The sequence below is a fragment of the Muntiacus reevesi genome, chromosome 10, assembly GCF_963930625.1.
Source record: "Muntiacus reevesi chromosome 10, mMunRee1.1, whole genome shotgun sequence".
Lineage (NCBI taxonomy): Eukaryota > Metazoa > Chordata > Mammalia > Artiodactyla > Cervidae > Muntiacus > Muntiacus reevesi.
In genome coordinates, this window is record NC_089258.1 from 57388762 (window position 1) to 57403044 (window position 14283).

General features: G+C 37.3%; 1 protein-coding gene across 2 annotated transcripts in view; it reads right to left on the reverse strand.

Moving 5' to 3' along the window:
* The window catches only part of LRP2BP (LRP2 binding protein), a 29582-nt gene extending 15862 nt beyond the window's left edge, over nt 1–13720 (reverse strand). For both annotated transcript variants that reach the window (XM_065947514.1, XM_065947513.1), the window contains exons 1-4: nt 13041–13720; nt 7733–7859; nt 6764–6876; nt 2541–2654 (exon numbers count right to left, since the gene is read on the reverse strand). In XM_065947514.1, coding sequence (XP_065803586.1) covers nt 2541–2654; nt 6764–6876; nt 7733–7838 — 333 coding nt within the window. In that variant the 5' untranslated portion in view covers nt 7839–7859; nt 13041–13720. The remainder of the gene's footprint in view (nt 1–2540; nt 2655–6763; nt 6877–7732; nt 7860–13040) is intronic.
* Nucleotides 13721–14283: the final 563 nt, after the last annotated feature.

Consider the following 14283-nt stretch of genomic DNA (forward strand, 5'->3'; position numbering starts at 1 on the left):
TGTATAAAGTGATAAAAATTAAAAGAGTTTGCCCTTTGCCCCTTTACCTTGGGTTAACTGAAGAGACCTACAGAAGCCATCTTCCTTTTTGCTCCTCTGGTCTCCATATGTAATTACATTGAAGTCATTCTACTTTGTGGAGTTTCCATATACCAACCCACTGAATCTACCAATTTTCCTAATCTTTCCACACCTTCATGTTCTTCCCACATTATCAGCTTATTCTGTATCTGTCACTGTACTCATTCCTTTGTTCCTCTTTCCCTCCATGACACTCACTCATGAGGCAAATACCCTATTTCTCCCTAGTCTGCTGTACTTAAACCATTGAACATGGCTGGAAAAAAATTAACTATGCTAACAGGTCCTTCTTAAAATTTATGACTATAAATTTCAGAGCAAGCTTTCAGCCCTCAGAAGTACTATCAGTTTGTTTCAACAATAGTCTCTCCCACTTATCTTGAAGAGAGGATACTATTTCAAACCTTCTTTCTCTTCAAACGTCTGCTCTCCCTGCTCCCACTCCTCAGTTTCAACTCATGGCTTTGATTTTTAAAATATTTTTATAAAATGTATGGAACAGTTCATGAGTTTATGTGTCATCTTTGCACAGGCTATGCATACATGCTGTTAAAGCAAACACATGGCTTCACTTTTATTTCACTGAGAAAACAGAAAGAATGAAAAGTAACATCAAATCTATGAATTTACCTGATTCATCATTTAGGGAGAGACAGGCAGTTGTCTATGTGGGTCTCAGAATTAGTTTCTGGTATGAAGACAACGATTGGAAAGTTTTCAAAAAGTATCTAAAGATAGTGTCAGCCATGGGGCTGAGTGTGACCCTACTCAAGGAGAGAGTGAAAGGAGGCAGGAAGCGCTGAGGCCTAGGTTCTGACACATTTCAACATTAAATGGGAGAGAAGCAGCTAGCATAAGGAACTGAGGAGTGGCTGTGAAGAGGCAAACAGAAAAAACTGTATTTCAAACATACAAACAATGGTAGAATGATATGTGCAAAGTATGAGGGAGAATCAGATGAACTAAAGATCTCTCAGATGCTAAGGTGGGAGGGTGTTGCAAGGAGGGTGTGGTCAGCTGTATTAAACTTGGAGTAAATGCAGGCAATATAGTAATGGATAATACAGGTTACTAAACTTTCAAAAATTAAACTATACATAGGTTAAAATGAGTATCTTACAATTAATGCAAACATTTATTTTTACCATTCATTTCATCATATGGTGCAATGATTATAAATATGGAAAAATGAAGAATTTCAGGAATTAGAGTATGGTCCACATTATTAGCTTTATACAAGATAAAGTCAGGGAGGAAAATGCTTCTTGGACACTTACTCCATGTGCCCTGTGTTAGTTATTTTTATGTGTTGTCATCCAATCTCATTAACAACTATGCGAGTTAGGTTAATGAGTTTTATTTTTTACGCAGCCTCCAATGGACTAACCTGGTAATGTATCCTTAAAGCTTTTACTGATAAAAGTTCTGAGACTATGTCTGAACTCAGCTACAACAAAGAGGGTTATGATCAGTCATCAAGGTTGGCCATGATCAAAGGAGAGGGGGAAATGACAGATGTATCTTTGAGGTTCTTTATCTTCATTTTACAAATAAGGACACTAAAACTAGAAATAATTTTCCCAAGATTATACTGCTAATAGGTGGTGAAACCAAGATTTGAAACCAGTGGTAAAGCCAAAATTTGAAAGCCTGTATACTTTCACATTTTAGAATTTGTCATAGACCTGAATAGATAGGACACCTTTGCAAGTGAATACAGGGAAATTAAATTCTAAATATCTTTGAAAATTTTAAAAATAAATTTCATAGGAAATTTCTCTGTAAGATGAGGCAAGAAAAGGGGAAAGAATTAAAAAATGAAAACCATAAAGCATAGAGAAAATTGTATTACTGATCTCCAAATCTCATAATTTAACTTATTCTTTCATCTTCAAGCATGCCAAAAATATGAGGCCTAAAAATACTATTGATATACAACAGATTATTATACAAGTATTTAAATGAAAATGTAGACCATATCTATTGACAATGAAGGACAATCGAAACACAGATGGAAAAAAAAGATTACAAAACAGTATGTATACTTAGTCATATATTTTAAAAATGTAGGTGTGTATACACACACATAATTTTCTTCTGCATAGGGCAATACATGAAAGAATATACACTAAAATAATAACTATTAATAATTCCATATTTGATAGGAAAATTTGGAGTGATCTTAATTTTGCTTATTTTCTAACGTCTCTCCATGTTCATGTAGCTTTAAAGTAACTTTTAAGAACAAAGGAAAACATTTTAAAACATAAATGTTATTGATGGCTAATGGTAGCAAGGAGGGGGCAAAAAGAAATTTTGTTTTCATGTAAAGGCTGAAAGAACAGATAATTATTTAAATATGAGTACATATATATATTATTAAAATATAAGCAATTTTAAATGTATCAAATAATCCAGAAACCATGAAATCTTAAACACTGACCAAAACAATAACTTACAGAGTCTGCAACCGTCCCCAGGCCATCATAATACATCACTCCTAGCTGGTAAGTTGCCTGATGATCCTTTTCCTTGATTTCTTCAAACTGTTCTAACGCTTCTTCATACCATCCCTGTAAGCTCCCAGGAAATATTGAATTATTTTTTTATTATCTTAAAGTAATCACAGATACTTAGATACTTAGTTCCCACCTAAATCTAGCTAGCAGCACCAAATAAAACAAAAAAAGACAGAAACAAATTTATGGAATTTACAAGTGAGCCACTGACAACAATCAACACACTATAAAAATCAGTAAAATAAACCTAAACATGGCAACTGAGGGAAGTAACGAGGAGGAATCTAGGAGGGACTTTCTTCGACTTTCACTCTTATTCTTGGCTATGGCTGAACTACCCGCTAATGATAATCTAGCTTGGTGCTCGTCCCAGCCTGCCATATCACCCATCACTCCCAGAATCTGAGAAACTTCAGAGTTGGGGTCAAAGTCTCTGAGAAAAGATAAGCATCAGGACATCCATTATTACTAAATATCCACTCTAATATGGCTCTTCCAGTTTTGCCATTTTCTAGCTAAAGAAGACACAGAAAAGCAAATATGTGATTCTCAAAAATTATCTTCCTCCCATATGTCCCATAGAAACCTCCATGTCACGAGTCATTCATTTAAGGCTTCTTAGCATCATAGGATATAATAAGAAATATGCTACAGTGTAAGGAACAAACATGAAGCTTGTATCTTAATCCCCCATGGAAAATGCCTTAAAGAATAAATCATTTGTAATACTGGAAAAACAGTCGCTGAGTTGAAAGTTCAGTACAAGGATGAGAAGGCCTGACAAAAACAACTTTTGGAAAACACAGAAACTACTGAATTTCTCTTTTCCTAAACTGTAATTAATCAACAAATTGATGAAATTAATAAAAATTTCACCAAAATGCTAACAATAAGTAAATGACTTATAAAGATTCATTTTCTTTTTTGGCTAATGTTTGGCCAAGATATGAAGGCTGGAAAACTCAGAATACTCCATACAGAGAAAGAGAAGAGAGGACCTTACAGTTTTCGTGATTTTAAATGTCATATACATGCTGGAAAAATCTCAGATATATACTTACTTTCAACTCTGACTTTTCTTTTGAGATCTAGAGTATTACATGTAGTTTCTACTTTGAAACCTTATACTTGGATGATGAAGGGGAATCTTAAACATAAAATGTCCAAAAACTGAACTCTTGATGGTTTCCTCAAAACTCACCCACTTCTCCATTTTTCAGTCCATGCCACCATTACTTGTGTCTCCAAAATAAATCCAGGATCCAGTTCCACTGGTCAAGACCACCAACCTCTCTTGCCCTAGCAACTAGTATAATTTGTCTCTAAACTGGTCTTGGTTTTACGTTTCCCTTCTAGTCCATTCATCAGTCTCAATACACTTCCAACAGCTTCTCACTACTTTTGAAACAAGGTTCGTCTAGAGCCCTTCAGTTCAGTTGCTCAGTCGTGTCCGACTCTTTGCGACTCCATGGACTGCAGCATGCCAGGCCTCCCTGTCTTATCACCCACTCCCAGAGCCTGCTCAAACTCATGTCCATTGAATCGGTGATGTCATTCAACCATCTCATCCTCTGCCATCCCCTTTCCTCCCGCCTTCAATCTTTCCCAGCATCAGGGTCTTTGCCAATGAGTTAGTTCTTTGTATCAGGTGGCCAAAGTATTTGAGTTTCAGCTTCAGCATCAATCCTTCCAATGAATATTCAGGACTGATTTCCTTTAGGATGGACTGGTTGGATCTCCTTGCAGTCTAAGGGACTCTCAAGAGTCTTCTCGAACACCACAGTTCAAAAGCATCAATTCTTCAGCGCTCAGCTTTCTTTACAGTCCAACTCTCACATCCATACATGACTACTGGAAAAACCATAGGTTTGACAAGATGGACCTTTGTTGGCAAAGTAATGTCTCTGCTTTTTAATGTGCTCTCTAGGTTGGTCATAAGTTTTCTTCCAAGGAGCAAGAGTCTTTTAATTTTATGGCTGCAGTCACCATCTGCAGTGATTTTGGAGCCCAAGAAAATAAAGTCTGTCCCTGTTTTCATTGTTTTCCCATCTATTGGCCATGAAGTGATGGGACCAGATGCCATGATCTTAATTTTCTGAATGTTGAGTTTTAAGACAAATTTTTCACTCTCCTCTTTCACTTTCATCAAGAGACTCTTTAGTTCTTCTTTGCTTTCTGCCATACGGGTGGTGTCATCTGCATATCTGAGGTTATTGATATTTCTCCCAGCAATCTTGATTCCAGCTTGTGCTTCTTCCAGCCCAGTGTTTCTCATGATGTACTCTGTATATAAGTTATATAAACAGGGTGACAATATATAGCCTTCACATACTCCTTTCCCGATTTGGAACCAGTCTGTTGTTCCATGTCCAAGTTCTAACTGTTGCTTCTTGACCTGCATGTAGATTTCTCAAGAGGCAGATTGGGTGGTCTGGTAGTCCCATCTCTTGAAGAATTTTCCAGAGTTTGTTGTGATCCACACAGTCAAAGGCTTTGGTATAGTCAATAAAGCAGAAGTAGATGTTTTTCTGGAACTCTCTTGCGTTTTCGATGATCCAATGGATGTTGGCAATTTGACATCTGGTTCCTCTGCCTTTTCTAAACCCAGCTTGATCATCTGGAAGATCACGGTTCACATGCTGTTGAAGCCTGGCTTGGAGAATTTTGAGCATTACTTTGCTAGCGTGTGAGATGAGTGCAATTGTGCAGTAGTTTGAGCATTCTTTGGGATTGTCTTTCTTTGGGATTGGAATGAAAACTGACCTTTTCCAGTCCTGTGGCCAGTGCTGAGTGTTCCAAATTTGCTGGCATGTTGAGGGCAGCACTTTCACAGCATCATCTTTTAGGATTTGAAATAGCTCAACTGGAATTCCATCACCTCCACTAGCTTTGCTTGTAGTGATGCTTCCTAAGGCCCACTTGACTTTGCATTCTTTTCACACTGTAGAGCTCGCCAAAATCTTCATCTCAGAAACGTTGCATTTGTTTTCCCTTCTACCTGGAATGTACTTCCCTGTGGCTGTTTGCATTGCCTGTTTCCTTAAGTTTCAGTTTCAACAACAGGTCTTTCTGCCCTACCCCTAAGTTAATCTCTATCAGAGTAGCCAGTTAATTGCTTTCATAGTACTTTTAACTTATTTGTAATCATATATTAACTTGTTATCTTCCTCTTGACTATAAGCTCCATGAAATGGGGACCATTCTAATTCCCTCACCACTGTATAGTTAGTACCTAGCTTAATAGTAGCAAATACTTATAAAGCACTTATTAAGTGGCAGGCCCTATTAGTAAGTATTTTTACAATTAATATATCCTCATAATAGCTCTATGGCATACATATTATTACCCCTCCTTTAGAGATGAGGAAACTGAGGCACTAAGAGGTTAAGCCTTTGTGCCCAAGGGTATAGTTAACAAGCAATAGAACCTCAATTGAACCTATGCTCCAAGCTGAAAGATCATTCTCTTAAACATTATGCTACATGATCCTCAGAGTGACAGGTAGGTAATGAGTCCTCAACAAATATTTGTTGCCAGAATGAAGGAAGGAGCCATAAAAAGATTAGTAAGTAGGATATAGGTGAAGGGTTGCCCAAACATTCAAGAGATAGTGAGGGGCTGGGGACAGCTGGTACTTTTTTGCATCTTCCCTTGGGGTTCAATGAACAACTGAAGCTATACTGCTGAAGCTGGAGTGATATCTTGCATAGGTCTACCTAGACCTACTTTGTAAATCTCAGCATAATGTGGATAAAGAGGGAAATTCTCTCCTTAATCCATACAGAAACTTAAAGATACCTTTAAGTACTATTAATCTATAAGAATCAGGATTTTTAATTGTTAATAATATAAAAATATTTTACAAATGACACTGAATATTTTAGTAAAATATAAAAATTAGACTTATTTATTATCTGCAAATGGATTTAAAAACAAAATGACTCCCATAAATGACATTCATTAGAATGACTTTTATGGAGAAAGGTCAAATAGCTCTGTAAGCTGGGACCAACGTATCATGCTCAAAGGCACAAACACAATCTAGGGAATTTGGCAGAACTTCCCTGGCTTAATAATGGTAAGGAACTCTATAGGAAACTTTGCTATGGAGATCTAACAATGGCTTTATACGAAATGAAAACAAATCCACAAAAACTGATACCTCTTCAAAATAAAGTTGACCTCGTAGGAAATATGCCATAGTATCCCCTCTTCTTATCCTTTCCTTCAAGAGCTGCAAAGCCTTATCCACCAAATCAGCATGGCTGTAATGATCTGGTTTTTTAAAAAGTAAAGAATTCCATCTTTACCCATATAATGTGAATTTTTTCTCTTAAAGTAATAAAGTATATAGAATTCATCCGACACTGTTTACACTGGTTTCCTTCCTAGTTCTCATTCCTAAAACTGACCTCCTTAGTTCAAGGAAAAAGCATCACCTTAGAAAAAAGAAAGCACTATCACAATACCAGACATTGTACCTTACGTAATTAAGTACATTGGTGGGCTGTCACACTAACCCTCTTTCCTACTAGGCAGGAGCTCTAGCAATGTAGTCTGTGTGGAATTCTTTAGACAAAGCTGGCCTCTGTGTGAAATTCTTAATTTCAGTCTTAATTAGAACTACTGTAACTAAATGCGCTAACCATCCCCAGTTTAATTTTTTTTAGGTCTATAGAAAAAGAAATGGTAGCTTTAAATGCCTATTTCAAATAAAGTATGGTACTGTCCTCTCTAACAGAAGTGACATCTGGCTTCTTTTTTCAAGAAGGGTGTTCTAAAGTCCTGAGAGTAAAACCAGGAGCAGGATCTCATGATGAAACTTCTTCACTGATGATCTGCTACCAGATAAGCTGGGTAGCAATTCCACAGATTTTTACAGAAAAGCTAGAAAGGACTGTAAACTTAACCACTTCCTTGCCAGCAGTAAGACCCATATTTCCTGTCTCTTTTGCTCTGGTGTATGTAATTAACATTTAGTGAAAATATTATCAGGACTTGTACCAGTCTCTTCCTTTCTCCACTGGAAGAATTAACCACTTCTTTGCCAGCAGTAAGACTCATATTTCTTGTCTCTTTTGCTCTGGTGTACATAATTAACTTTAAGTGAAAATACTATCAGGACTTGTACCAGTCTTTTCCTTTCTCCATTGGAAGACTTTTGTATTCTTAGCAGCGAAATGGGATAGAGACGTATAAGTGGGGTTCTTGGGCAACTTTTCACTGGTCAACTTCATCTTGTCTCCACAGTGGGTATTCTGTAAAAGAGAATAAAATAATAATATGGGAGAAATATCTTTCTCTAGGAAAATGGACCAAGAGATTCCATTTCCACTTGACAGAAAGAGCATCCTCCCCTCATCACTGAAGGATAGGGCACCAAACTACCAACTCTGGTATATGAGCATTCCTTCTTAGGAAACCAGGACCTTTCACAGCTACGAGAAGCACAGCCCTCATCCATGTCTGTTCCCACCACAAGGAGTCAATGATCAAAGCTATCTGCAAGTCCTCTCTGGCTGTGAAATCACATGCTCTAGCAAATCATGTCACCCACCACAGCTGCTGCCACTAGTAGGAACTGGTGACACTGCCCAGAGATACAGTTCTTGTGCACCAGTATCTTCCCATTACCTCATAACTGAAGCTCATCAAACTAATCCATTTTAAACGAAAGCACTGGTCTATTTTACCTGGGAATACACCTTATTTTAACTGTGTTGTTCAGTTTTATCTTTCCATCTGTATTGGGTTTCCATGTTATAAGGTGGATCACAGTTGCATGGAAAATCAGAGTCTTCATATAAAATGTAGAGGCCACCTAATGTGGGATGAAGGAGTCCAGGTTGGCCTAGGCTGGGGGTAATGAGACCGCAAACTCAGTTGTTGCTACGCTTTTTGTTTACTCCGTGGAATTCCACTGTTACAGCATGCTCTCACCAATCAGGAACAAGCTTCCAGTAAAACTTCCTGATTGGTGGTGAAGAGAACTCAACAGACCTTTAGCATGACTGGAAAGCCACAATCATACAATTTTATGATACTATTTTGGACAATAAACTGCTTTGTTTATGAGAAGGGAATCGCAACCCACTCCACTATGCTTGCTGGGAGAATTCCATGAAGAGAAGAGCCTGGCGAGCTATAGTCCATGGGGTCGCAAAGAGTCAGAAATGACTGAGCGACTAACACACACACAATGAGAATGAAGTTCAGAAAGGGAGATAAATCAGTATATCAGGGGAAAAAATCACCAAAGTATCTGTGATTTTGGAAGAGGCATTTAATTTTTTTAAGAGTTAATTTTCTCATCTGTAGTTTGCATTATAAATAGTTTGAACTAGAGGATTTCAAAATATCTGTCCTAGATATGTAAACTTCTTGGATTATATGATTCCAAAAACCTATGGTTGTACTAGTAAATATAGAAGTTTCCAGAGAACTTTAGGGTGAAGCAGTATTAGGTGAAGTATTTAGAAGAACTAAGACAATCCAAATACGATGATGTTCACAGCATGTCTCTGTTACCTCTGAATTGCCAGCATCTCGACTCTTGTGCTTTGGGGCCATGAGTAAGTAAATAAGGGTTACTTGAACACAAGTAAATTTGATAACCCAGGTGGCTACTAGGTGACTAACCTGGACGAAAGGGGTGATTCACCTCCCAGGAGGTATGGAGTGAGATTTCGTCACACTACTCAGAGCAGCATGCAATTTAAAATTTATGAATTATTTCCAATTTAATGTAATTTTCCATTTAATATTTTCAGACTATGACAGGCCTGAAACCACAGGAACTGAAAATGCAGGTAACAGGGGACTACTGTAATTTCCTCTTTCTGCTTCAGGATCCCATAGTCATCACGTCTCCTTAGCTTCCTCTGGTCTATGACAGAGTCTCAGGTTTTCCTTGTTTTTAACAACTTTGACAGTTTTGTACTGGCCAGATATCCTGTAGAATGCTTCCCAATCAGGGTTTACCTGATATTTTACGCATGGTTAGACTTGCGTTATGGACTTTTGGGAAGATGTAGACGTGAAATATCTTTTTGGCAGACCATATCAAGGGTGCATGAGTTACCGCTGGTGATAATAACAAACACCTGACCAAGGCAGTGTTTCACAGGTTTCACCACTGTGAAGTTACTTCTCCTCACTTCCCATATTCTACTTTTTGAAAGCAAGTCATTATGCAGAGCCCACACTCAGAGGAGGATGGGGTGGGGTAAGGATTAACCTCTACTTCCTGGAGTGAGGAATGTCTAAATGATGTGTTTGACATGCTTTTGTAAAGATGAGCTGTCTTTTTCCTTACTTCTTTCCTTCCTATCTATCCATCTTTATCAGTTATCTATTGAGTTAGCCAAAAAATCCATTTGGGTTTTTTTCATAAGATGTTACAGAAAAACCTGAATGAACTTTCTGACCAACCCAGAGTCTATTCTTTGTGCAGTATCCTGGAGCAGTAGTTGTTTAGAAAAACTATATAATTTATCATATTTTCCAAGAAGTTTGAGTAAGCAAGGCTGGGAGGGTTTATACAGTATAAACTAGGCACAAGAATTTCTTTGTGGGAAATCCTTTTGCTTTTTACATGTGCTAGTCATTCAGTGGTGTCTGACTCTTTGCAACCTCATGGACTCTTAATTCTCCAGGCTCCTCTGTCCATGTGATTTTCCAGGCAAGAACAGTGGAGTGGGCTGCCAGTTCCTTCTCCATTTACAGTCATACTAGGATCATATATAGATTTCCTGACTGCCTATGCCAATGAAGGTCATAATTATATTGATTAGTTCAAGTCATTTTCAATCTGTGGATTTAAAAAAAAAAAACCGTTAAAAATCAAAGACCATTTACTGAAATTCCAGCTTTGGCTATCATCTTCTGTCTTTGAAAGGTTTTCTTATTGCAGCGATATATTATCTTCAGTGTACGAGCTATAGAATTATATCTTCCACACATCTTTATTAATAAGTAATATCTAGTTACTTTTAAGGCTCACTGGAATCTGGTCAACATTCATATAAATAACAGGGCACCTACTTGGCAATAAATAAATGAAACATCATATTCAGATATGTCTGATGAATATTACTTGAATATGTTTGGGGGTTATAAAATTCTCAAGAGATCTAAATAATACATGTGAAACCAAGTCAACTATTGAGATTTTTAGTTTTAGTTTATATTTCTTCATTTGCTTTAGAGCTAAAGTTTTCCACAGCATTATTGCTAAATGTATACAATGTAATTAAATATTATATAATAGTGATAAATGGGGATTAGAAGGTAATCCCAATTACTCCTCCTTTCAATGCTATGCATTTAGGAATGTTTTCTAGTCATCTTTTTGGCCAATAAAGGCAAACAGGAAATAGATGAAATTAGCCTAATTCTAATTAGCCTGTCCACCAAATACTTTAATAATTTTCACCAACTGGCACACATTCATTCATTCATTGAAGAGGAACTCCTTGAATAGAAGGCATTGGACTAAGCACGGTGGGAGATTCAGTTCTGGAAACAAGGCTACATTAAGTCACCATTAAATCAACAGTGTTTTTCAATGGATTGTAGTGATCTTCACTGAGGACTTCATTTTGCTTCAAAGCAGTCAATCTTAGTAGCTTTGAACTACCAAAGGTGACCACAATTCTTTAAAATATAGGTATAAGAATGTGGTCTCTGGGGTCAAATTGCCTGAGTTCCAGCTCCACTCCTTAATAATGATGTGATCTTAGATAAGTTATAGAAATCTCCCTAAGTATCAGTTTCCTTTCCTATTAACCATGGGGCACAGTAAGTGCCCAATTAATGTCAATGCATCACAACACAATAATACATTGGAATAGACATTCGTGGTCATTTAATATAATTTCTCATTTGTTTATCTTTATTTCACACACTGCTATATGTGTAACATATATTGCAACCAGACTGGATTACACACAGTTCTCAACACTGGAAGATATTTAACACTTCTTATAAATTCTCTTCCTCTTCTGGATGACCTAGCAAACTCTTACCCTTCATCAAGTCTTAGTCCACACATCTTTCACTCATTTGGTCACTTAATCATCATTCAACCTTTTTAAAAAAAAAAAACAAAAAAACACTCACTGTAAATGGCACCCTTCTGGAAACACAACTACCAGCAAATTACACATAAGTAGAATTGGCGATGCTTGGAAGAGTGACTATTCCATATGCTTCTTAGACCATCTACCACTTTGGAAAATTGATCCCACCTGCTATATGTTCTGTAAAAACTCCAGTCCCTTGCCAGTAACACACTGTCCCTCAGTGACACACACACACACCCACACACACAAAGGTATAAATGAACTTAACTGACAAAAAAGAAGTAGAGTAACAGATTTAGAAAACAGACTTATGGTTACCAGGGGATAGGTGAGGAACGGATAAATTGGGAGATGGGTTTGTCGTATACACACACTACTATATATAAAATAGATAATAAAGAACCTATTGCATAGAACAGGGAACTCCACTCAATACTTTTTAATGGCCCATGTGGAAAAAGAACAAAAAACGAGTAGATATCTGTATAACTGATTTACTTTGCTGTATACCTAACACAATATTGTTATAACACTGTATACCGAGACTAACACAATATTGTGAATCAACTATACGCCAATAAAAATTTAAAAATAAAGAAAAAAAAACAAAAAAGAAAAACAAAAGAAAAAATATAGTTCTCCGAATGTATTTATTCTGTATACTTCTTTACTCCACCAGCTCTAATCAGTTTTCAGAAAGCTTTTAGGCCCATTTCTAAGAGTAAATCAGATACTTAGCTGAGACATAAAAGAGTTGTTTGGAAACATATGAGCAATGGACAAGTATGCAGTGATTAAAAGGACAAAAGCTTTAAAAACTACTCACAAAATTCCCTTTCTTTGTGACATTTAAATATGTCACAGGAAGTTAATAATTACCAGATTTAATGCATGCTGAACAGAATCTTGTTTTCAAGAAAAAGGATGTAACGTGGAGGTATATGTATCACACAACATCCCATTTCATATGTTAACTGCAAAACATACGTTTTAGAACTCTAAGAGCTTCTTCAATGACACCTTGTATTAGTTAGGAATTATTGAAAATGAACATCTGTGCAAACTTGAAGCTTAATTATATGCTTTGAAAAATAGTGCTTATCTAGATGAAAAACACAAGAAAAGGAAAACTGGCAATATGGACATGTGTTCTCATATATCTCCGACATTCTTTAAACAGCATAAAAAGTACTGTGAATAGTTTAAATTTTAAAAAAAGAACACAAGCACAATTCTATACATGTTTGAATATAAGTGTGTGTGTATATATCTATATGCTTATGTTTAAATACACATATAAACAAAGATGTTTAAAACTACCCCTTTGCAAACAAAAGAAAAGAGAATTTTGCTCACCAAGTCTTTGAGGCAGCAAGGCACACGATGCTTCAGATGAAGAGATTAAAGTGATAACAGGAGGTGCACTCAGTGCTTCAGAGGAAATAAAAAATGAAAAGGGGATGCTCTGTGCCTTGGACAAATAGGCCCTTGGAGTTTAATGCATTTCCTGAAGAATTTTAATGAACTCTGCTTCCCATACATAGAAAAGCACTATAATCATTAACTTGGAATATTTGTTCTTTGTAACTAGCAGTGATCTTTTATCAAGATACATGTTGACTGCATGTATTCCTTAACATCAAAAAAAAAAATCACATACAAACCAGCTTCCCCACCCTCACCTCTTTGGAGTAGTTCCTCAGTGCTATCTGAAAGCTGTCTCTGGGGCTACAGTCCTCAGTAAAACCCCGAATAAACTTTAACTCACACCTCTCATGCTGCACATTTTTCTCTAAGTCGACATCTTGGATCAACTGTATAAATCTAGTAATATAAATTACTACAAAATTAGTTTATGGTTCTTATTACAAAATAAACAAGAAACTGTAACCTAAATTAGAACAAAAAGGCCACCCATCTACCTTCAGAGGACAGAGCTTGTTCTCCAAAAACAGAATAAACTTTCAGTCTTGCTCTCAAAAGGTACCATCACATAGAGGGGAACAGATTAAGATATTAGGTAAAATAAATACATGGTTGGAACTTTAGCTTTTAGCTAGATTAACCTGGGGAAGAAGAAAAAAAAAAGTGCTTAGGAACTGTCCAGAGATAAACTACAGAGTCAGTGGCTATGGCTTTGAAGTCAGAATGTGTTGTTTCTACAGTTTTCTTTTCGTTTATCCACTAACTCCTCACGACAAGTGCGGGGCTCCCGTCTCAGCAAGCTCAGAGCTAAGAGCTGGGACCACCATTTCCCCAGGCGACAAGTCCAGCACTGTGCCTGACCTGTCTCTCAGGGGCCACATTACAATGGCGGGCTCACTTTACGTCACTCCCGGGAAGGGCATAGTGTCATTTTGCGGTGTGGGTGAAGCAGTCCTGTGGGAAAACCTAGCCCCTTAGCTCACCTTAGCCGCCCCTCCACCACCATTCCTAGCCCCCACACCCTCTCAAGCTCTAGCTTTCCTAAATGTCCAGGGCCTGAGGGACAGAGGCAAGCCTGGGACGGCTTTGAACACGGTGACTCAGAAGGAACTTTCTTTCCTCAGGAGCCAGAAGCTGGGGCCGCGGGGGGCCAGCACCAAGTGCAGTAGCAGCT